Genomic DNA, 24,802 nt, shown 5'->3' with positions numbered 1-24,802 from the left:
ACTCTCACTCTTCATATCGTGGGTGTAGAACTTGATGTTCATTTTAATCAAAGTGTCTTTAATATTTTTATATGCACTGTTGTCAAGAAGTTGTAATTTGAGCCCAATGCTCATATACTTCGAGTGGAATTTGCTCGGAATCAACTTGCGCAGACATTCCAAAACTGCATGATTTTTTGCGTCAGCATGATTTATAATGAGTGGAGGAGGTAATGACCTCCTCTGAACATTGGATGCACCGGGAGCGTCCCCACTGTCATCATCTTTTAGATGCTCAAAAATATTGGGCATGATTATTGAGTCTCTTATCTCACTATCACTATCACTGGACCCAAGAGGGGATGGTGTAAATGGCACTTCCTCACGAGAAACTTTTCTAGTTCTAGGGCCGCACTCCTCATCCGAGCTCCTCGCCCTCTTTGGGGTCGAGGGAGGGAGTGTTGAAGGATCACTTTTAACACAAGCTCCTTTAGGATCCGGGGGCAAAGGCACTGGAGATTTTTTAACAGAACTTTTACCTTTCAACAGGTTAAAAGCCACGATGACAAATTATGCAAAATAAGAACACAAGCAAGCGCGACTGGCTTTGACCGCAGACACTGTGCGACTGACTAATTATTTGCAGGCCTGTTGACTCCATTGGATTCGGTGACTATCGGAGTCCGAAAAAAAATCAATTAAAATGCGAAATTTTGATATAAAGGGTTATTATTTTATGTTTGTACAAGATAATTGATAAATTTAACACTATAGTACAATATTTTATTTAATTAACCCATAAATTTTGCACCCTAAAGTCCAAAAAAGTCGTTATGTTTGGGCAAAGGTTGGGGATTAAGGAATGATTTAGCAGAATGTTTTCATTATTAGTAAGTATCTTAAGTGAAAATTACTATCCATGTGATAATATTGAGGTCCATCTACGATGCGTTAAGATAATTAAATGGTGTCTTAAAGATTTCCTTTTTCACTTTTTTTTAGAAGAGCTCCGGGAGATATTTAATTGTTGAAAATTCTGATGCAATTAACGTTATTAATTAGAATTTTATTTTAAACTTTTATTCTATGAAAGAAGAGATTGATAGTTGTTCTTTTCGTTATGACATAACTATGGCTCTAAACTTCTTAAAAAGAGCAATAAAACCAATTTTTCTCATTTTCTCCTTATTCTGAAAAATGGGCGCTAAATGATTAAAGATATCTACTTGGAGTCTTCAGATGACCCCTTAATAAGTCAATCTGGGGATTATAATTATGATCCTCGTTTCCTTCCTACCCTCCCTTTCACCACCAAAATTCGTTCTTTTTTTGTGATTACAGGAAAACACGTCATACGGGATCATAGGGCTTAATCAAAAAATCTTAAGACAAGAGAGAAAAGGCAAAAGAACTTTCAAGCGGTCAAAACGATTAAAATCACGAAAAGAAAATTATTTTGTCGAAAATTGATTATACGGTTAATATACGAATTTTATTATAATATTGTTTTTCTTGTGTTATAAACGTTATATTGATACACCAAAACACTGATTTTAATTTCGAACAAAATCACACAATATTATTAGTTCAATAATAATGGAAAAGTTGACTCTATCGGAGTCCGTAGAGTAAAAAAATAGCTGTTGACTCTATTGGAGATTGACTCTATCGGGGGTTGACTCTATCGAGGTCTCACTGTATATACATTTTGACTCTCATAGATCATGAAGATTATGCGCGCCAAAAAGAAATTTTCGTAGACAATCATCGGTTTTCAGCAAAGGTCGCAAAGGTTAAATATCGGATGGACAACGTCCAGATGGTGATATCAGATCCATTCCACATCCCCCCCTCCTACTGCCTTTTTGGAACACCCCCAAAATTTCTTTTCTCAATAAATCAACGCCACTATCTATGGCATGGCTCTGTCTCAAATTTCAGTATGTTATAGCTGAGCCTAAAAGTTTTCGATTAAAGAAAAGCTTAAGCCTACCCCCATCCACTAATCCGATTTAGAAGGTGTCAAAAATTGAATTTTAAAATGTATACAATCTCTTATACTAATTTTCAGAATTTGAAACATTTTTGTGGTTTGAAAAGCTCTCGTTAAATGCTACAACTCTTTGAACATCCCATTTTCATCCGATTTAATGGAAGGTCCGATTGATCGAAAAATCGATTTTCGAAAATCTCGGAACTTCTGAGGTCAAGAACTCTCCGACGGTGGATCATATTTTGCCCTCGCTCTACCCTGACCAGAACTGTAAATTAAAATAACCTGACCGGACCATATCTTCGGTGTTTATGAAGCGATTTTGATGAAATTTTAGTATTTTTTATCTGAGATCGCGATTTTTCTGGTGGTACGTTGCACACTTCTCTACCACACCCCATTGTACCCCTACCTTACCCTTACTATACTGAAATTGACCGGACTCTATCTCGAATGTTTATTAACTGATTTCAATGAACTTTTTTTTCTGTTGTTTGGGTTGTTAGCCTTCTGTACTCAAACTACTTAAAAAAATGACCAGTGATAAACCCAGATAAGCTTATGGTAGCTGAGATTTTTTACAGGCCACCTCACAATGCATGCAACTCGAAGTGCTTACAACTCGGAAAAAAATCGATTGTGAGTTGAATTTTGCGAGTAAAGAATTCAACTCAAAATCGAATTTTCACGCATTCCGAATTTACGAGGGGCTCCCTGTAAAGAATCTCAGCTGCCATAAGCGTATCTAGGCTTATCACTGGTCATACCTTCCTGAGCTTCCAGAAGACCTGTAGATTTTGCAATCGGACAATGCGGAATATCAAATAAACAATTTTCGAAGTTAAAACTTGGATAATTTAGTTATGATTTAATAAATATTATGCAGTTCTATGGTATATTGAGGATCACTTAATTATTTTTTTTCCATTTTCAAGGAAGTTGTTCGAACTTTAAATTTGCGTCTTCCACGTTGTCCAGAATTTAAAATTTTATCTTTCCTCCAAATATTATAGTTTTGCATTATTTAACTAAATTAATAAAATAATTACAACTAATTAGCTATAATTATCAATTATTTTGTTATTAGGGTATTTTCCAAAAGTAGGGTAAATGTGCCAAATTTCAGCATAGTAGCATTTAAGTGCCAAAGTCTTGAGTTTGAAATGTAATATTTTTAATACAAATTGATTTTTTGTTACTTTTTATAAGAAGTGGTGCTTGGAACTTTAAAGACAGTCTTATCGTGTTTATTTTCTCTAAATTCATTCTTAATACATTTTAAAATTAATAAAAATGTAAACATAGCATTGGTGGCCTATTTCGGCCATCTTCATTCCTGTAGTTCCTTACCCTTCAGGAATTCTTCCAATGCCTTTTTCACGTCATCTTGTTTGTCGAAGCTACATTTTTTGTTATTCTTTTGCATTGTATAATCTCTAGAGTATGTAAAAACTAAAAATTCATGGAAATTCGAGGAACAAAAAAGGTGGCCGGAATTGCAAGCTGGCCGGAATTTGGCACATTTACCCTAAAAGCTTTTACAGTCGTATACTTTAAATTGAACCATTGCAAAAAAGAAAATCGAATGGATAAATACAATCCCATCTTCAATGTCTTTAGCTTTCACAAATCGGAAACATATATTATACAAAGTTTGCTTTTCGAGAGAAATCGCTTGTATCACTGCATAGGAAAATGTCGAAATCCGTTAAAAAGACAATTTTTTGAAATTGTTTCCAGTGTGCGTAGACACCGTTTTTGAAGAGTTACTGGTTAATATATATTAAAGATAATTTTGCCTCAGTACTCAGTAAAGAAGGGAAAGTGTCTCGGATTAATACAAAATGATGTGTTGATAATGATAATTGGTTTTGGCCATGGATAAATTTCCCATTAACCAGGCAATCTACAAACGAAATAGACAGTAATCAGTAAACAGTTGTAACTGATTACGTTCGAGAATGTGACCTCAGGTTTAGCTTCCTAACACACATTTTTGAATTACAATTTACAATGTATGGAGTTCTTGACACAGTAAATTTTAAAAGATTTTATGTACCTTTATTTAAAATAAAAAACTTTAAAAATATATTTAATTTTTAAGAGTAATATTTTAAAATATTGTAACAGTTTATTTAGTAATTCAGGATAAAAAGAAATTCATTATTTTTAGTGTTTTTTTTTGATAAAATTGAATATATTTTATTTTATTTATTTTTTAAATGGCATCTAATTTATTTTCTATTCCGAAAAATATATCCTGTGTCTATGCAACGATTCCAGGGGTGTGCAAGAATCGTTTGAACCCGATTAAATGTCAAACTGGTAGCGTTTTGACCATTGACGTACAAGATTAATTTGACATTTGTTCGGTTTCAACCTGTTCTTGCACACCTCTGAACCATTCTATGTTACTAATTACAAAATCACGCGTTTTTTTTTGGTTCTGGCAAAGTTGTTAATCCCGGGATTCCCTGTTTAATAACATTGCATGTTATTAATCATTGAAATAAATTAAAAATTGCATAGACGAGTACTTGGAAAATACAGTTTTTAATTTAATTAAATATTTTTGATCTATAAAATATTATATTGGCCAGTAAAAAAATTAATTTGTCAGTAAATAATTCAAAACGCTCAATGAGACACTAAAAACTGATCATAAATCACTTGAAATGAAACCAAAAATACCAAGATGGTGCATAATTCATAAAATTCCTTGGTTTTCTCTTTGCCAAGAATATTTTACTACTTTTATAATTTCCATTTTATTTATATACTGACCAAATTTTAGTTTTACTACTAAACTTTACTCAAAATAGTAAATTTTTAGATTTTCCCATAATTTTTCAAACATTTTTTTATTTGCTTTGAAATGATGAATTTACAAGAGTCTTATTTCGTATTTCGGGATTGAAAATTTATACCTTTTTGGTATTTTTTCCTTTTGTAATAAAAAACTATTATTTAAAAATTAAAAGGATAGCCGAATAGCCCTACAACATAAATTATTTGGTAAGAGTTTTATTAGTTTTCTAAATTGAAAATAAATATTTTTGGTGTCTATGCTAACACTTTTTGTATATCAACTTCGATTCCAAATGCAATTATTGTACTTTGGCATTTTATTATTGGATTTTTTTTTAATAAAAATAACTTGAAATTCTATTAAAGATGGTGCATCAAATTCCATACGCTTTTCTTAGCGTTTATAATACATGAAAGTGTGTAAAGGATTACTACAAAACGCGCAATAAAACCCTTATCCTGTAATACTCGTAATACCTATAGTAGTAGGTTGTTCCATTTTTTCCAAGGAGAGGAAAATTCAAGCAATTTCCTTCCTTTTATGTGGAAAATAGAGTGAGAAGACAGCACAATTTTTAAGAGTTAATTCAATAAATTTTAGAGAAAATTGCATTTACAAAAGACAAAGATTTAACACACAGCACTTTCTCAGCTGAGAATAATGTTTAAAGTGCCCTAAAAAAATGTCACCCAATTTATGTTTAATCAATGTTTAATTGTATAGAGGGAGACTGATTAATATTTTATCACTGTAAGAGTTCAAATGTCACAAATGTATGATTGCAGCACTAAAACTCTGAGATTTTTTCTTAATATAAAATATTTTCCATCAACCATTGCATCGATTTTGTTGTTTAAATTTCGTCTTTAGCAAAAATTAATGAGAATTATCAAAAGACACGCTACAAAAATGGATTGTGTGCTTTAAAAATAGAAATTCTTGGACAGCATACTTATAGCTCTCTTTTTTTTGGAATGAGAAGAAGGTTAATATTTGTCAAAGAAATCAATAGAAAAAAAAATTATTGAAAGAAAACTATCAAGAAAACTAAACTACTCAATGAAAAAGAAAATAAACTTTTTTCTTGGATGAGAACAGTCAAAACATATTTGTGCGAAATTTATCTCTACCACAAAATTTATGTATTTTTTTTTTCTTTATTTCTTTGTGGGTAGAAAAAGGGTTGGTATACACCCTTATTGAACCCAGAAAAGATCACAAGCACTCAACATAAACTTTCCCACACAAACTCTCACGATGGACTAAAAGAACAGCCAGCAGATAACGATTTCCTTGTTCACATTTCTCGCTCACATCGTCACACAATATCAGACAAAAAGCCACGCAGACGCATTTCTAGTTTCTCAAAATTTTTACCACCCAACAACCCCCCATTTTCACAGGGTGTATCACCCTCACTAGCACAATCCTTATATTCCCTTTAAAAAGCCTTACATTGAAGAAGAATGAACGGAGAAATACGACACAATTTCCCATTCATCCATAAGACCACCGAGAAAAGACACAGAGTGATAATGATACATAAAACACTCGCTCTTCCCTCCAGGATAACCAACCATAAAGGATTCAAGAGGAGATTACTGTACAATGTTACTTGTGCCCATAAATAATGCTCTCGGTGTCTCACAGTCGGAGTCATTGATTGAAGTGGTAAAATTATGAATGAATGTCGGAATTAGTAGATTTAGAGAAGTTATAATTACAATGAGTAATTAATTTCAAAGATATAAAGATAAAAACTCAGAGAATAATTAAATATTGGAAAAGCATTTATTATACCGTGTTGTTTCCGATAAAAGATGCATCTAGAATTTGACATGAAAATTATTACAAAATTTATCAGTTTAATTCATTGAATTGAACCATTCTAACATTATTTTCATTGAGGCAAAACATTCACAATCAATAATTCAAATTTGATTTATTACTCTAACTCTGAGTAGTAAGCAAGATTAAATCTAACAATTATCTTACATTTTTTTATATATAATCCCATCTTCTATCGTTCAAGGTGTTGATACACAACCTCGTCCGATCGAGCCAAAAATTTTTGAAGGAACAAACACGTTTCATTGAGACTTATAGATTACAAATTTGATATCCGCTCAAAATCTATAACTTTTTCTGGCCAGTCATCCATTTCTCTGTAATTATAACCACCGCAGTGCACTTCAGTGCAAAGACTCCATTATGTATCAATTTGAGATTTCGATAATACGGATTTTAGACCTAAGTTTTAGTCATGTGGCATAACTTCTTTAATGCATTGATGTGACGAGAAATATTCGCAAAGCAACCCCAGAAGCGACACACAAAATTCCCTGAGGAATATCCCTTTTATTTTGCAGTGAAATAGAGAATTTACATCTGAGATAAAATTCATGCGAGCAACTCATATCCTAGCGAGAGAAATTTAGGCGTTTTTTTTTCTATGACGGCAAAAGAAGCTGAGTTCGTAATTCAAAGCGATTAGGGTAAGTGTGCCAAATTTCGGCATAGTTGCATATAAACAACGAAGTCCTCAGTTTGAAAAGAAATATTTTTAATTCATATTGATATTTTTTATTACAGTAGACTCTCTCAAATTCGGGCATATAGGACCGAAATGTCAGCCGAATTAGACAGAAATTCGGGCGACATGTGCATATAGATATTGAGTTTACACACTGATATATATCGTAAATTGCATGAAAATCCCTCAATAATGCAAAATCACATCAAAACTAAGACAAACCATGCCACATTTGAGCATATTTGATTCATTTGATAATCATAACCAAACTTGAAATATGACAACAAACTTTTTTCAAATGTAACCGCTGCCCGAATTAAAAAGTAGCCCGATCTTAAAAGAGCCGAATTTGCGAGAGTCTACTGTACTTCCTTTTCGGGAGGATTGTGTGGAACCTTGAAAACTAGTTTATCATCTTTGTTTTCTTTAAATCACTTCCTAAAATATTGAAAAAATTAATAAAAATATGGGAATTGCTTTGGGTAGTATTCCGGCCACTTTGAGTGAAATTCCGACCACCTTTTTTCTGGCCATCTTTTGTAACGCAACGGATAGAAAATTTCAAAACGTCAAACGGAACGAGTTTAATATTTGGTTTAATACATTTATATGACCCACAAGCCCTAAGATCTTCCGTGTAATTTGTCCTGAAGACCTGAAGAGTAGCATCTTAAATTTACGCGCAGATTCCCGTAGCAATTTGCCCTTCCTGAACTCTTCCAAGGCCTTTTCCACATCATCTTTTTAAAAGAAGCGATGTTTTTTTTTTCTCTGAACATTATAGAACTCAGAAATTGAAAAAAAACACAAAATGAATAAGAAATTTAGAGAAGCAAAAGATGTTGCCGGAATAGGCAACACTTCCTCACCGGGGAGACGCTCACAAAGTATATAATACACGAAACACAGGATCCAGCTGGAAAATTTCACCCAAAATTTAAAGACTGATTCACTATTAACATAAACAGAAACAATCTTAATGAAAACTAATCAATTTTCATAAAAAAACACCGAAGGAAAACCTTTTGCACTTCACCACAAATAAAAAGACTGCTAGAAACACAATCGATCTAGGGTGGAGTAACCACTTATCGCCACTTTTAGGAAAAACTGAAATTAATTTAATTATAATTTTTAAACCCTTATTATAAAGTAACTTAAATTTGACACAAAGTTACTTAGATATGTTGTCTATAGATATATCAAACTAATAATCCCTAAATTTAACGGTGGATTACTTAAAAAAATATATTTTTATTAAACATTCAAAAATAACCACTTCTCGCCACCTACTTGAAAAGGCCCAAACTCAATTATTTTGGACAATATCATTAAAAAATATATTCAGCGTTGCTTTTTCTTCCCGATATCCTTTTTATTACTCGTATTATATGATTTTTCTTCGATTTAGCTATAGGTGGCGAGAAGTGGGTCACTGGCGAGAAGTGGTGACACCACCCTATCACATTTTTTGTAAGACTGTCTACTACACTGAGTTTTTACAACGCAATTTAAATTCAAATTATACCTAAAATTGAACGGTCTTTGTGTTAATACATCCTAAAATGAATAAATATTTGAAACCAAAATGAATTCATTGACTATTCGAAGATTACATACATAATTTTAATTAATTTATTTGCATGGTCGAAATAACACTCAAAGTGCCCGAAATTTGGCAAACTTCCCCTATATAGCAAACAGTTGGAGACTTGCAAAAAATATCCCAGATTCCTTCAACCTTCTACTTTTCAATTACGTACAAACATAAGAAAAAAATATAACTTCAGGTAGTTAGGAAAAATTATTTTCTTTATGGGACACAGGTGTTCCTATCGTCCCTAAAGGGTTATTGTTGCTGGCGCCAGCCTAGTCTCTCCCTCTGCTCGACAGATCGTAAAAGTCTCATACACAACAGTATAATATATGATCAGCCGATCATGGAGATTAATCAGTTCCGATCAACAGATCATGGAGATAACGGCGTCGATCAGCCGATCCCTGACTTACAAGTTTACTTACTGACCATACTCATTTATACTCTACCTTACAATACTACCATAACAGTTCAATCACCGTTAGGAGCGCAAAATAAAAATATCGATTTTCGAAATTTTCGAAATATCTCTCTGTGCGTCTGCCTGTCTGTCCGTTCGGCCGTTACCACTTCTAGAGCCCAAACAGTTAGAGATAGAGACTTGGGACCTTCATGGGACCCCTCCATAAGTCGATCCTTTCCTTCCCCTCCAAAACCAGTTTTTTTTTGGGATTGCTCGAAAACGTGTCGTGATTTTTTTTTCATTTTTGAATGTTTCAGCGGTTACTTAGGCCAACATCTCGTCCTTATACGAAAATACCGTTGAATCGTTCCCAATGACGGTTTTCAACCTCAAAGGTTATAAAAGGCTCTCGAGAGCGTATTTCTCAACCGTATAGTATCATTATTGGGCTCGTTGGAAAGGTATTGGAATTTCTGACATGTTTGAGACCGATTCTAATCGGTTCTCAACACGTAATGAACCGGTTCATATTCATAACCGATAACTAATTTTTATCCGAAATTGAATTATTTGTGATGATTTTGCGATGTGTATTTTGCGAAATGTTTTGTGTGATTTACAAGTCAGTTCGAATCGGTTGTGAATCGGTAATGAACCGGTAATGAACCGACAAGTATTTTTTGCCCGAAAATCAATTTTATTACTCTTAAAATTAATTTGGGGGATCTTTCAAATGATTTACAAATTAATCCGAAAATCCGAAATTACTTTTGCGGAATATCATCTAAATCACGAGTTCGAGCACTTCGCAAAGCTTGAGACGTTTTGCCATGGTTTTTTTCACTCAAATCTAAATTAAATTTGTTGCGATGATCACAAGAAGAAGAGCGATACGTTCAAGAAAGGACGGAAATTTTGATTTTTTTTCTCATTTAAAAGAGGTGTCAGAGGCACAAGGAATACATTGTGGCAATATGGTCTTATCATTCGTTATTTTTTTCATGCGAAACTCAATTTTATTTATCTCTACTCTGTTTCTAGACAAAGAATGAAATGATTTATGAATTGCGGTAAACATAAAACATTGCAAGGCTTCCAAAAATTTGCAGTGTTCAAACTCGAAGGGCAAACTGACATTATCGATGATAGAATCGATGCTTTGACTTATATTGCTAACTAATTTTTATTCATCAAAACCCAAAAAAAAAAAAACAATTTTCAGTGAATACAGTAAAATTATCTACTTTTTTATTACTCGTATTATGCATTTTTATAAAGTTTCAAATTCATTTGAAAAAAGTTCTATTTGAAAACTGTTCTAACTGAATTTTCTGTAAATTCAATAAACTTCGTGCTCGTCTCTATAAGAATTTGAAAAAGATTTTTTTAAATAATTTCTCAGGAGACTTTCAAACAAAATTAAATTCTGCGGAGAATAAGAATTCTCTTGAGAAGGACATAGAGTTGAGCAATGAACATTAAAATTATTCCACTTGCAAGTTTAATAAAAATATTGAAAAAAAAAGTCTTCCACTTACCTTTGCCTGAAGTCTTGGCTTGTTTCAGCACTTTTTCGTCTCTTGGTAGGTTTCTTCCCGGCAGAATTTGAGGCTTCGTAGACAAATTCCTCTCTGGCACATCGATAGGCATCCCCACCCTGAGAGAAAAGAGTTCCACACGATGATGCTATGGATACTCCATCCACAAGGGTATCACTACTTCCAGAGGATGAATTGCTATCATTAGAGGCTCTTCTTCTCCGTTCTGACGACAGTAAATGCCTTCCGGATCTTGTGTAAGAAGTCCGGGAACGCGTGCTCACAGCCAAATCCTGAATAGAGCCACTAGGCGAATTGAAGAGGGACTCTGCGGTAACCAGAGTATCTGTGTCAGAGTCCGCTTCGAAGGCATCAAAAAATTCATCGTCATCTGTGTCATAAATCCTTGGACTTTTGTGACTCAGACTCCTTGGAAAGGTTCCAGTCTCTGAAATATGACTCGCAACAGATTGCTCAAGTTCATGATGTTCTTTGGCCAGAACATTGAGTGCTTCTTCAAGTACTCTACATTTTTCCTGTTCCTGCTTCAACTGAAGCACCCTTATGTCCTCTTGCTGATGAAAAAGTGTTAGACAGTGCTGCAACGAAGACAGCATATTGGCAGCTGTCTCCGAAACAAGCTGGAAGCGCTGTACACAAAATATTAAATCAAAAAATAATTAAATTTTATCCATTTAAAAAAAAAATCCTAGAAAAAAAATTTAAAATAAAAAGAAAATAAAAAAAAAACTAACCAAAAAGCAGATAGCTTCATTTACCATCATTGCTGACATTGGAAGAGAAGCTGAGGAATCTGTCGTTTCCAGACTCTTCTGAAGAGCCTCAACGAGCATCGCACATTCACCCAATTGCCTCTGCAGGACTTCAAAGCTGGCAGTTGCCGAAGCCAGAGCATCAGTCATGCATCCCAGAGGTTTCCCTCCGATACTACTGAAATCCTCATCACTGTCCGATTTTCGACGATGACTCCCCCAGAGATAGTGGGAGCTATAGGCTGAATGCTCGTTGAAAGCATTCATCCATTTCTGTAATAGAAAAGAATGTTAAGAACTTTAAGAATTTGCCTAAAGATTTCTCAGACAGGAAATTCCTCACCTGTCTCGCCACTTGAGGTGGATCTCCATTATTTATAACACTCAATCGATGGACAGCACCATCATTGAAATGTACCACAAAAGAAGAGAGATCTGCAGTAAGTGGAGTTACACGGGCACTATCCAGATATTTATAGTCGCTCCTTTTGTTAGCACTCACAGTAGAATCTGCCCTCGAGGCAAAATAATTCAGAACACCCCGCTCTAAAACAGCCTAAGGGAAATATTCGAGAAAAATATCCTAATTTTAGCAATAGGAGAGACTGGGGCAAAAAGTCACAAATTGAAAATTTGAAAATTCAATATCTTCCAAGATAAAAGAGCATTTGCGGCTTAAAATTTTTTCCATAGTGATGGCCTCCATAGACCTTCTTCAAAGTCGTAAGTTTCTTAGAATTCGAACAAGGATTTCAGAAAATAAAAAATATTGAAATTTTTAGCCCTATTTTTAAAATGTTTTCCTTACAGCAGATAGGGTAAGTGTGCCAAATTCCAGCCAGCTTGCAATTTCGGCCACCTTTTTTGTTCCTCGAATTTCCATGAATTTTTAAGTTATACGTATTCTAGAGATTATACAATGCAAAACAATAACAAAAAATGTAGCTTCGATAAACGTGATGACGTGAAAAAGTTATTGGAAGAATTCCTGAAGGCCAAGGAACTATGAGAAAGAATGTGGCCGAAATAAGGCACCAAAGCTATGTCTACATTTTTGTTCATTTTAAAATGTATTAAGAATGATTTAGAGTAAATAAAGACGGTAAACTCTTTACAAGGTTCCAAGCAACACTCTTACAAAAGAAAGAATGAAAAAAAATCAATTTGTATTTAAAATATTACATTTCAAACTTGAGACTTTGACGCTTGCATGCAACTATGCCGGAATTAGGCACACTTACCCTATCAATTTTGACCTACGTATTTTCCAAAATTGATGCACTGGGTAAATATTACCTAGGGGAGGGTGGGGCAGTTTAACGACGGGGCAGTTTCAATTTTTGCATATTCTTCTTATCCCTTTGAAAGGCATGGGATAAAACCTTTGTGTTATTGAAGAGATAACTGAGACCCATGTTCATAAAAATAATTAATTTCGTAACGCTCCTCGTTTGAATTCTGTAATTGATTTTATAAAACTGCATCAAAATGAAACTTTTTGTAATGTTTTATTTTCAACAATTTCTGAACTATTGCACTTATCTATCGAAGTAACATAATTGTATTAAACTACCAGTGGTTTTATGATTATTATAAGGCATTTAGCACTGAATGAATTCTAAGACGGTTCTGACAATTTTGATTTAAGTTCCGAAAGTGCGTGAGGGGCAGTTTCATGCAAGCACACGGAGAAGTTTCCAGTGTCTAACAATTTACTTTTTTAATTAAAATTAACGTAAACTGATCATTGAAAACGTTTTGTAGCTGTTTTGTCGATAAAGTTCAAAATTATGGAAAGTAGTATTTCCTAAAAGTTCATAAAAAAATTTTTAAAAAAATCTTTCAGTGTTTTTTAAGTGCTTAAAAATTATTAATTTAATTGTTATAATATCTTTTCAGAATGTTTTCAGCAAGATATTGTACATTTTTTTAGTATTATAAAAATTCAAGACTTTAAAATACTATTATAAAACTGTTATACTAAAAAGGACATGTTCTAAGGCGATATAATCATCTAACAATGTACAGAATTAGCTTAGCACTACAAGACATTTCATTCGTATAAAAATTCAAAGAAAATGCTCAATTAATGAGATATAGGCTTGCCAATCCTTGGCGAATTTTTATTTTCTCTGTATGATTAATTAGTGTTAAAATTCTGTTTGATTATATTTTTATGTCGTAGAGTCTTAGAAGACTTCAAAATAATAATTTTAATCAATTCTGGTATCGCAAGTTTCCTATAAACACGTTTCATCTCTCTCAAAAATTGCTTCATATTTATCTTGAAATTGCCCCGCAATGAGGGACTTTCACACATTCTGCCTTTCAAGTGAAATGAATTTCTCCACAATAGACCAATGAAATTAAAGAATTATTATTTTTTTTATTAACCCTAAACCCAACTGTAGTTCACAGAATATACAAAGTTTTACTTCTGTTTATCATCTTTTTTGCAAAATAGCCTCAAAATCCACTTTGCAATTTGGGGTGAAACTGACCCACCCTCCCCTAAATGATTTCAACTCTTTCAATACGAAACCACTATCTATTTTAGAATTTTACAAAGATTCTTTTCTCCAGAAATCCTTTTATTAAAAATGACTACTTGGGGTAAAAAGTAACAAAAGTTATGGAGCAAAAAGTAACAAAACCGAAGCAATTTCTTACGTCTCATGGCGAGAAGAAACATCATTTTCACATCTCGCCGCTTTTTGTTTTCATTGGTCAAACGATTAGCAGTCTCTTGTGTGTGTTTTTTTTCTAAAATAGCTTGAAAAGCACTTTTCTCGTTCAGATAGAGAAAACTGTGTTTTAAAAAGGTGTAGAGGAATAAATTTTCTATAAAAATATGTCACCTAGCTATTTTTTTTTACTTTACGAAATCCCGTAACAAAGCAAATCAAAATATGATAATATCCCATACCTGGTACTATTTGCCCCAGCATTTTTGAGAATGGTCACAAAATTACCTTGTAGAAAACAGCTCAATAAATGTATTTCCTTACACAATAGAGGAAAATGACTTTCACAAAATTGTAGAGCAGTAAATTTCCTATAAGACTGCACCAATTATAAATTTTTGGGGCGTTAGGGTAGCTTGTAAAAAAATAAAATATCCGTTTTGTGACCTTTTGCCCCAGTCTCCCCTACTTTCTGGATATTTCTAAAAATTTAGAAACGAACTCAAGGAGCAAAGAAAGCATTCCAAAATTATTGAAGATATCATCAAAATTTGTCTAATAATCGCGAAAAATATTACTGCTCGAACTCTACGGAAAGAGCAATATACAATTCCTCAATTTTTACACCCCCCCCTCCTAACAAATTTCCACCTTCTTCCCCGGAGACCATTTTTCTCAACAAATCTTCGCGTTCCAGATGATTTATGAAAAATGTCGTCACGCTGTTTGTCCGTCTGTCCGTCCGGCTGTCGTCAGATCTAGAGGCCGTACGGTTAGAGATAGCGACTTGGGATCTAAGATAGACCCCCCCCCCCATAAGTCGGCTCCAGGATCGTCAGCATGCCTCTCAATTTCCCCCTGCCCCTCCAAAACCATATGTTTTTGGGATTGCTGAAAAACGTGTCGTGCCATTTTTTTCATTTTTAGATATGTTTTAGAAATTACCCAGGCGGACTCGTCAGTTAAATTAGCATTTGTCCTAACTTTATTTTAGCGATTTTGAGATATATACATATTTAGAATCGGCGTAATTTTGTTTATTAAACGTACTTGAGAAAAAGAAACTTTTGTAAGCCCAATAAAAATTATTTTAAACAAAAATTATCGTAAGTGTCCTTAATTAATAAAAATTTATCAAAATTTGTCGTAACTTCCATTTTTTGGGGAAGTTTGTCATACAAAATTTTCTCTAATCAGCATTTGCCGTAACTTCATTTGCTCATTTGCGTGGCTTTTGAAGCAAAAATGTAAAATTTCTCAATAAAACGTCCACTAACTCTTCCAAATATCCAAAGACAGTGCGAATAATGCAACATTAAATCATTTTAATTCAATATTTGTGAGAAAAAAAAGAGAGAAAAAATCCCTGCCCATCTTGTCATTAATTCAAAACAAAACAAGTGATGCGGCGCACAAAATTTATTCAATAAAACTTATGAAATAAAAGCTTTTAGGGACAGGGATAACAGTTCAATTGACGAATTTAGCCAAATAAAGGCGCTTATTATCTCTAGAATAATTAAAATTGATATAGGGGAGACCGGGGAGGTTTTGGACAGGGGTAGCGTGGGACAAGGCGATTCTCTCATTATTTTTTTTTAAATAAATGGGATTTAACCAATACTCAATCGTAGGCAGTGCCGGATTTAGGTGGGTTCCCTGAGGGCACGGCACCGGGCCTCCACATTTTAGGGGCCTCCACATTTAAAAAGTTTACTATGGTCACAAAATATAAATTATTACAAAAAATGAGCTTCTACCAATCCATTTTTAATTAATTCCCCGTAATTTTTATTAAGGAAAAATTCTTCTTGGTGACTTTAGCAAGCTTTCAACTTACGAAATCCTCCGCAAGATTGGATTTAATTTATGTTTTTAATTTTTAGCCTTTTCAACGCATAAAGAACATATTTTCTTTATCGGGTGGCTGAAAAAAAAAACAGTGTAACAAACTAAGGCGCTGTAGTATCCTCATTTTCTGTTTAAACTTTTTTGAAATAAGAATAAGAGAATTTTAGAATACTATCGGTTTTGTTCAGTACAGTCTTATTTAGACCTGACTATGGTCTTAAGTCTGTCAGAAAATGCATTGTACAGTAGACTCTCGCAAATTCTGCTCTTTTAAGATCGGGCTACTTTTTAATTCGGGCAGCGGTTACATTTGAAAAAAGTTTGTTGTCATTTTTCAAGTTTGATTATGATTATCAAATGAATCAAATTTGCTCAAATGGTCATGGTTTGTCTTAGTTTTGATGTGATTTTGCATTATTGAGGGATTTTCATGCAATTTACGTTATTATATGAGTGTGTAAACTCAATATCTATATGCACATGAATAAAAAATCGTTGCATTTCAAAAAGTTTGTCGCCCGAATTTCTGTCTAATTCGGCTGACATTTCGGTCCCATATGCCCGAATTTGAGAGAGTCTACTGTAGTTTGCACGAGAGCTAGCCTTCCGAATGTCCTGCCATTTACGACGAAGGACTCATCGGCATTTCGCTACTTTTTAGTCCTAACCTTGACCAACAAAATTTTCCTCTTGGAGAAGTCAAGTAGTTTTGCATCCGGGAATCGTTGAAGTCATTGTGCTCCAAAATCGAAAAGCTAAACGTTGGTTTTTAGCCAAATCTTATTCGGAGCGTGATATCTGCAACGGTTTCGAGCAGGGTTTCGAGTCTTGTTCGAACTTCCAGAATAATTTATCGAAATTTTTGTACGTCAACGGTTTCAGGGGTCCTTCCGAGACAATTTTCAAATACACATTGACATTCACATTGACGCTGCGCCCTTAAAACCCCAGTGGAAATCGATAATCGGCCATCGCGGAAGTCCAGGCCTTCTCATACGGTGGTCTCTAACTTCCAGTGACCATTTGAATGCCCAAATTATCGTAAGATTCTCCCTTCAGGTAGACACAATCATTTTCGTTTCTGATCAATTGGTCAATTGGAAAATTTTACTTATAAAAAATTCCATATACTGCAACTGGTCTTAAACCTGCAAGCCAAGGTACTTCTTCGCTCTATCGAGTATAACGTTTTTTTAAGGATCGGTAAAATTTTGTCGTTTTTGGGATTTTTAAGGTTTCACATGGAGGTCCTTTTCTACTGGAGAATACGTTTTAATTTTAAAGTTTCATAATTTTTTTTTTTGCGAAAATGTTTTCGTCTAGGTCTTCCACTCTGTAGCTACAACTGTGATTCATAGGCAAAACAATTGAGGGATTGTAGTCTTTTTTTTTCGATATAGTTCAAGTCGGTTCGAGTAGTAAAAGCAAAGTCTTAGGTCTCAGGTAAATTTAAAGTTGCTCAAATTTACCTATAGCACGGAATACCGTTATTTTATGTAAAATGTTAAAGCTGCGACACTTTTGGAAAACGTCAGATTTTTGGGGCCCCCCACAAATGGGCATTGGGCCTCCACATTTCTAAATCCGGCCCTGATCGTAGGCAATATTTAGATGTATCTTGACTAAAAGAATGGATATCCTCAGTTTTATTGTTTTAATTCTATGAACACTTTTTTAAAAATTGATAAAAATTGTATATTTTGACGTCTCAAATTTCCGCTTTGTATTTTATATCAACGATATATAATCAAAACTATCTCTTTAGGTGGCAGTGTAATCTGGGAACATATTTTTATAAAAGTTTCAGAGATTATACGCTCTTGTTTTTTCCTTAAAGGTTTTAAATACCAAAACTACACGCGGGGATGTTTGGGACACCTGAATGAGGGATGAATGGGACGTTGATTTTCGACAAGAATGTAGGTGGCGTGCAAATTTTTATTGTCAAAATGAAGAGTAATGCCCAGTTTCTATTGGAAATCTTCCTCTTGTGCAAAGTTTACCAGTGGAGCAGATTTCTCTAACTACAGGAACAATTAAACCATCAATATCTTGGGAATCAATAATTCCTTCTCAGAGGATATTCGATCTTTGCCCAATCTCGTTAAAAACTATTTTCTCGAGAATTTCTCGAACAATATCCTCTACAATTTTTACAAGTTCTCCAGGCGAGAGCTAATTCAAAGAAATAAGGAAAAAAACAGGTACCATGCAGTTGTCGTAAAATCAAACAGGAATCCGCCAATGAGTTTAAAACTAAAAGTGTTAAGATAATATACTCGCCTGAGGAATTTGATGATCATGATTGCAATATTTAGAATAAAAAAAGCAAAGAAAGGCAGATGGAAAATAATAAGAAAATACTTTAAATAATTGATTGACAATAAATGACTCTACTGTACAAATAAAATTGATATTAATTTCTAAGTATGAAATAAAAGATGAAACATTTTTATTTCTATTAGAAATATTTTTAATCTAGTATTTAAAATTAATTAACGTGCTCCAATAATGCAAATTATGCGAGAAAAAATGCGTCCCAAACATCCCCTTTTGCGTCCCATACTGCCCCATATCAGGGAGGTTTGGGACAAAGCGTCAAGTTAAATGTTTTATCTTCTCCAAGAAAACTCATTTCTTTTCCAAGTTCTATCGAATACTTTTTATAAAGTCAATACCCATAAGTATCCTAATAGACCGCATAAAATTATGATACGCTATCGTGATTTTTTGAAATAGTGTCTCAAAGTCAAAACGTGAAAAAGTGTCCCAAACCTCCCCGGTCTCCCCTACTTAAATTTCTTGATAGAACTTTCAGATTTTCTCTTCATACTCAAAATGTATTTATATACAAGTTCATTTATTATTATTAGTTTCATAATTTAAAAGCATAATTTTTCGAAAAATAAAGCATACGGTACAGTGTCCGTAACTGTGCTATTTATCTGGTCGCCACTGTATAGAAAGTATGATAAAAAATACTTTTCACGCATTTTGAAAACTACTTTAAAACAGGTCCTCAGTAATTTCAATTTAAAAAAATATAAAAAAGATAATCTAGATTTAAAATAAATTATTTTTTGTGTATTTCTCAAGTTATTTCTATCCTTTTTTAGGTTATTTAAGTATGAAGATTTAAAGCGTTTAAAGTGCATTGAGATTTTGCAAAAAAAAAATTATATTTTCCGTATTTTCGTAGCTAAGACAAAAAATAAGCAAATAAAAATAATCTACTCACCCAAACAGGTTTCCAGCCCAGAAATCTCGATCGCTTTAGTAGAGGTCCCTCATATCGATTGGCTGTTTTCTGAACCTTCCGGACAGCTTTGACGCTCAACACTTGCAGTGTCTGAGCATCTCTGGCCAGATCCAGTGCCAATTGACCCCTGTTGTTGCGAATACTTGTGTCGATGCCATTTTGCAGCAGCAAAACGGCCGTTTCCTTGTGTCCTCTGTAAGCTGCACAATGCAGACAAGAGTTCCCCTGGGCATCAACACAGTTGATATTTGGCGGATTATCATCTTTCAGCTGTCAAGAGCACAAAACAAAAAATCCTAGTGCTTTTGCAAAACAAAAAATAAATTTGGCTTAGAACTAACCAGAGTGCTCAGAAGCTCAATATTTCCCTCCCGGGAAGCTGTTAGAAGTTTTCCTTCCTTTCTCAGTTGTTCCGTGGCTTCAGCAGCCCTCAAGAGTTTCGCTATTTCCTGACCAACTTCATTGGAAGGCGTCATGTCTCTTGGAAGTCTTCCCTCTCCATTGATTATGTTCACATTGGCATTGAACTGCAGCAGAAGCATTACGAGATCCTACAAAGTGTCCAGTGTCAATCTAAAAGGTCATTCATCCTGTGGGAAATTGAGAGACTTACTTCCCGTCCAATAAATGCTGCCTTGTGCAAAGGAGTATCTCCAGCATCATTCACAGCGTTTATGTCGGCATTCCTGGCCAGGAGCACTTCCATCACATCTCGGTGACCAAAATAAGTGGCCAAGTGCAGAGGAGTCCATCCCAGATTGCTCTTGGATTGCCCTTTGCAGCTGATGTCGAAGCAGTACTGTCCAGCATCTCGCTTTTCGAGCATATTCTTCACCATACTCAAGTCACCATTCCTGCAAGAGCGCAAGAAACACTCTTCTGCCTCTGATCCAGTACTGCTCGAACTGGAACTATCAGAACTGCCTTCCCCGGACTCGTTCATTTTTGCCAGAAAATCGCCCTAGAAAAACTTTCCCTGCTCTATACTGACATTTCAGCAGCCCAACAAAAAACGCCTTGAAAACTCAACTTCTGGTGTAAATTTTTGGAAATTAACCAAAAGAAGTACTAGCTCGATTTATTATCACAGTTTCACAGAAATTTTAAAGCCCTCACAGGCCAGAAATTGTGCGGAAAATGGTAAAATCGCGATGATCTCCCCCAGGGTTCTCTTGTTTACAAAAATGAAAACAGCCAACTACAGTGAATGTGAAATGAAAATTGACAATTCTACTTAATTCAAAATGATCGTTTTGTATAACACTATTATCCTGATTAATTTTTTTCACAGAAATTTCTTATTTTATCTTGTTCTTTAGTTTAATAAATAAAAATTATTCTGATATAATGAAAAAGAAAAGATTTGTATTAATATCACAGTAATCCTAGGAGCCAGGAAAAAACTTTTCTATTGAAAATCTCATCTTGTTTGTAATTTGAGGTTATGTTCCATCTTCCCCGCGCCCTTCGTATTAACTTCCGGACTCACAGAGAACACCATCCAGAACTTCAATAAAACAGGTCCAATTCAATTCCATCCACAAGCGAAATGAATCATGAGAAAAGCAAAATTAAAAAAATCAATTTAATTTAGTCTATTAGTTCTGAAATCTTGGCAATTATTGCAGTTAACAAAATAATACGCAATCTTTCGAGAGTTGTGGCATTTGTATCACATTTGAGCGCGAGCACTGTATCCTGGAGTGTCCTGGATAGAGTCTTAGAGCACCATACGTGGCTGTCTTTCGCCTCCAAAGCTTCTGTGGCTCGCGTCGAAGAGAGTCTGTTCATCTTCACCGCTTTCATCTTCGTCCTCTTCTGTAGCCATTGGGAGTGGTGTTAATTCCTGGGCACTTCTGTCTCCCAGTACTCCATACCTTCTCTCTGCACGTGATGTCCGTAGTCTATAGGAGCGAAAGACAATAAAGAAAAGCAGGAGGATGCCCAAGGCTACAAATGCCAGTAGAGCTGTCTGTAAGGATTCTCCATCGGTATGGGCAGGTCGTACTACAGGAACTTCCACTGTTGTAGCATTCGATGGTGTTAATATGGGTTGTGCACTGCTATTCCCGGATGTTTCTGGTGTTGGAGAGTCTTTTTTCACACTGTGCGTTTCTCCAGCGGAAATTTCAACAATAATCCCAAGAAAAACTGCAATGGATGCCTTTAATGCTCTTCTCATCACTTCTCGAACTACCCAAGGCATCTTTTTTAACTGTCTTATAAATATTATTTTACTGAATTTCGCTGGAAAACTTCTTTATTTTTTGGACAATTGCGTTTTGTAAACAGGAAGCTGGAGAAAAGTCAAAACATAACCTCTCTTTTGCGTCACGAAACGTCACTTTTGTTGTGAAATTCGTGATATTGGTTTGTTTGTGAAAAATCAGGAAAATCTGAATTTTCCAGCACTTTTATTCAAAATATTATGGCATCCTCGAGTCGTGATAGTCATGGTACACAATCTGGCTCTATTACACAGCCAATGCAGAGCCTAACTGCTAAGCAAAAATATATTGAAGATTACGACTTCCCGTACTGCGATGAGTCCGGGAAGTATGAAAAGGTTTCTAAGATCGGACAAGGAACCTTTGGGTAAGCACTTCTTGTTGATTATTGTTCCTTAAGGTTTACTTGATCCGGGTAGTTTATTTTTGCAAGAATATTTGTTTAAATCTGACCAACACGTGCCATCAAATGAAAATTCTATTTGCCTTTTAGTTCGCTCGCGGGATTTTATTAATAAAATACGCTAAATTTATTAAAAATATTAAAGTGTCTCCCTAAACAGCCTCTCCTATTCATATTATACTGGAAAATATCTCTTCCGGAAAGAAATTGTCGCGTTTTTGCAGTCTTTTTGTTCAGAGGGCAGTGGCAGCCGGGAAGCACTGATTTTCAGAAATTACAAAATATTATTCCTCAGAAAATATGCAAATTATGACTATTGAGGGTATTCAATGAGTTTTCATTGCATTTTGTAAAAGATAACATAAAAATTTCCTTTTTTCAAAGATTTGGCCAAAAATGTCATAACCTCACTTTCAACATCTTTTCTTTAGGGAGGTTTTCAAGGCGCGAGAAAAGAAATCCAACAACAAATTCGTGGCTATGAAGAAGGTGCTAATGGACAATGAGAAGGAGGGGGTAAGTAATTCACTGGAAAAAATCATATAATTTCCAGGAAGCTCAATATTTTCCATGCAGTTCCCAATCACAGCTCTGCGAGAGATCCGTATTCTGCAGCTGCTGAAGCATGAGAATGTAGTGAATCTCATTGAGATTTGTCGGACAAAAGCGACTCAGAACAATCGCTACAGATCCACATTCTATCTTGTCTTTGATTTCTGTGATCACGATTTAGCAGGGCTGCTGTCCAATATGAATGTAAAGTTCAGTTTGGGGGAGATTAAGAAGGTGATGCAGCAATTGCTCAATGGCCTGTATTACATCCACAGCAACAAAATTCTCCACAGGGACATGAAGGCAGCCAATGTATTGATAACGAAAAATGGGGTACTTAAATTGGCAGATTTCGGTCTTGCCAGGGCTTTTTCTATCACAAAGGGGAAACAAGCGAACAGATATACCAACAGAGTAGTGACTCTGTGGTATAGACCACCTGAACTGCTACTTGGGGATAGGAATTACGGGCCGGCAGTGGATATGTGGGGAGCTGGATGTATTATGGCTGAGATGTGGACAAGATCACCAATAATGCAGGGAAATTCTGAGCAACAGCAGCTCATCTTCATCTCACAGCTGTGTGGGTCCTTCACGACGGAAGTGTGGCCAGATGTGGAGAATCTGGATCTCTATTCAAAAATGGAACTTCCCATGAACTACACCAGGAAAGTTAAAGAGAGACTGAGGCACTACGTAAAGGATACTCAGGGCTGTGATTTGTTGGATAAACTCCTTCAGCTCGATCCGAAATCACGGATTGACGCAGACACTGCCCTCAATCACGATTTCTTCTGGTCAGATCCAATGCCAACTGATCTCAGCAAAATGCTGTCGCAGCATACCACCAGCATGTTCGAATACCTGGCTCCGTCAAGACGTTCCGGGCAGATGATGAGGCAGCATCAGCAGCAGATTGCTGTGAATCAGGTGCAGACCAAGCAGCAAGAGAACAGCTACCAAGATCGCGTGTACTGAATCCTTTACTATTTATCGTATTTTTTGTATAATAAAAGAATCTTAAGAAAAATCAGTATTTTATTTCTGAGAAGGCTTAATCAGCTTACAGTAGGCAAGATTCATAATGAGGCAACTGAAATTCATACAAAGTCCCATTTGCATTTTTTTTTAATAGAAACAGGAAAAAAGGTAGAGTTATAGCTAGAAATAAACTTATAAGAAGTTGAGAAAAGATCACAATGCAAATTCAGTAGGGGAGACCGGGGCAGAATTAGCCACGTGCAGTCATGTTATAGTTTGTCTTCGAAGGAATATTGAGGAAACCACTCTTTATTCCTAAATATATACTTCCGTTACTATTCATTGAAATATTTATCAGCCTCATACAAACATTTTTTGTACAAATTAAGGGAAGAGTACCCCGGATCGGAATGTTAAGAGACATACTCCATATTTAGTTGAAAATATAATCCAGAAAACATTATTTGGTATTTTTATGTATGCTAATTAATATATTAGTGATCCCTTTAACTATATCTGTGCTTTTGAATTTTTACAATAAATTAATAAAAAATATGTGTAATTGCAAACTTGCACTCTGTACCTCGGATCGTCAGGAATTTAATCAGGTGTCTCAGCGAAAATTGGTTTTATAAATTAAATCTGAGTTAATGCACTGTATTCTTGTTATAGTTAAATGGTAAAAAGTAGCTAATAATCTTTTAAAAAAATCATTTAATTTGGAGCAAGATTGTGGTATTAACCTGACGATCCGAGGAACACTGCCGATCGCTGGTACTCTTCCCTTATACGGAATGAAAAATTTCATTTGGCGGCTAATTCTACCCTGGTCTCCCTTACAGGGAATTCCGTTTTCAAAGGACTTCTTGGGATAGAACAAAAGCCCGCGAATCCACTCTAGTGACAGAGAAAAATTGTATATCTGCAGTGCAAGAAATATCTTTGGGATAAGTTGGGGAAACGCCGTTTTGTATGCAAAACATTTTCGACCCCCAGTTTTCAGCCTATTTTCAGCGCCAACGGTTCATAAGAAATGTATTTCAAATTTACCGTGTGAAAAATATTTGCATACATTTTAGGGGTGTTTCAAAAATTATTTTATAAGCTCCCAATAGTAGGCAATTCCTATCAAATTCTTTCAATCCATTTTTACTTAAACCGGAACTCTCTGAGTCTCACTTTTGTTCCGTTTTAAATATTCATATTTTATTCGATTATC

The 24,802-nt window shown here is 34.9% G+C and overlaps 3 protein-coding genes across 5 annotated transcripts in view; 1 reads left to right on the top strand and 2 right to left on the bottom strand.

Moving 5' to 3' along the window:
- Positions 1-20,632, bottom strand: part of LOC129801458 (oxysterol-binding protein-related protein 2) — a 42,196-nt gene extending 21,564 nt beyond the window's left edge. The window contains exons 1-6 of one of the 3 annotated variants that reach the window (XM_055846537.1): positions 20,033-20,632; positions 19,761-19,970; positions 19,399-19,689; positions 11,969-12,181; positions 11,608-11,898; positions 10,853-11,502 (exon numbers count right to left, since the gene is read on the bottom strand). In XM_055846537.1, coding sequence (XP_055702512.1) covers positions 10,853-11,502; positions 11,608-11,898; positions 11,969-12,181; positions 19,399-19,689; positions 19,761-19,970; positions 20,033-20,362 — 1,985 coding nt within the window. In that variant the 5' untranslated portion in view covers positions 20,363-20,632. Of the gene's footprint in view, positions 1-5,911; positions 6,063-10,852; positions 11,503-11,607; positions 11,899-11,968; positions 12,182-19,398; positions 19,690-19,760; positions 19,971-20,032 lie in introns of those variants that run through there. The other 2 variants (XM_055846538.1, XM_055846539.1) reach the window with 2 other exon arrangements.
- A 357-nt stretch (positions 20,633-20,989) lies between these two features.
- LOC129801604 (uncharacterized) lies at positions 20,990-21,712 on the bottom strand. Its single transcript, XM_055846827.1, has one exon. The coding sequence runs from the start codon at positions 21,623-21,625 to the stop codon at positions 21,140-21,142; it is 486 nt and encodes a 161-aa protein (XP_055702802.1). The 5' UTR covers positions 21,626-21,712; the 3' UTR covers positions 20,990-21,139.
- Positions 21,713-21,741: 29 nt separating this feature from the next.
- LOC129801540 (cyclin-dependent kinase 9) lies at positions 21,742-23,632 on the top strand. The gene is made up of 3 exons (XM_055846749.1): positions 21,742-22,014; positions 22,482-22,566; positions 22,627-23,632. The coding sequence occupies exons 1-3, from the start codon at positions 21,848-21,850 to the stop codon at positions 23,578-23,580; spliced, it is 1,206 nt and encodes a 401-aa protein (XP_055702724.1). The 5' UTR covers positions 21,742-21,847; the 3' UTR covers positions 23,581-23,632.
- The last annotated feature ends 1,170 nt before the right edge of the window (positions 23,633-24,802 follow it).

This window comes from Phlebotomus papatasi, chromosome 2 (genome assembly GCF_024763615.1).
Source record: "Phlebotomus papatasi isolate M1 chromosome 2, Ppap_2.1, whole genome shotgun sequence".
NCBI classification, from domain to species: domain Eukaryota; kingdom Metazoa; phylum Arthropoda; class Insecta; order Diptera; family Psychodidae; genus Phlebotomus; species Phlebotomus papatasi.
Note: the sequence above shows the minus strand (reverse complement) of the source record. Positions and strands in the feature narration are given on the sequence as shown.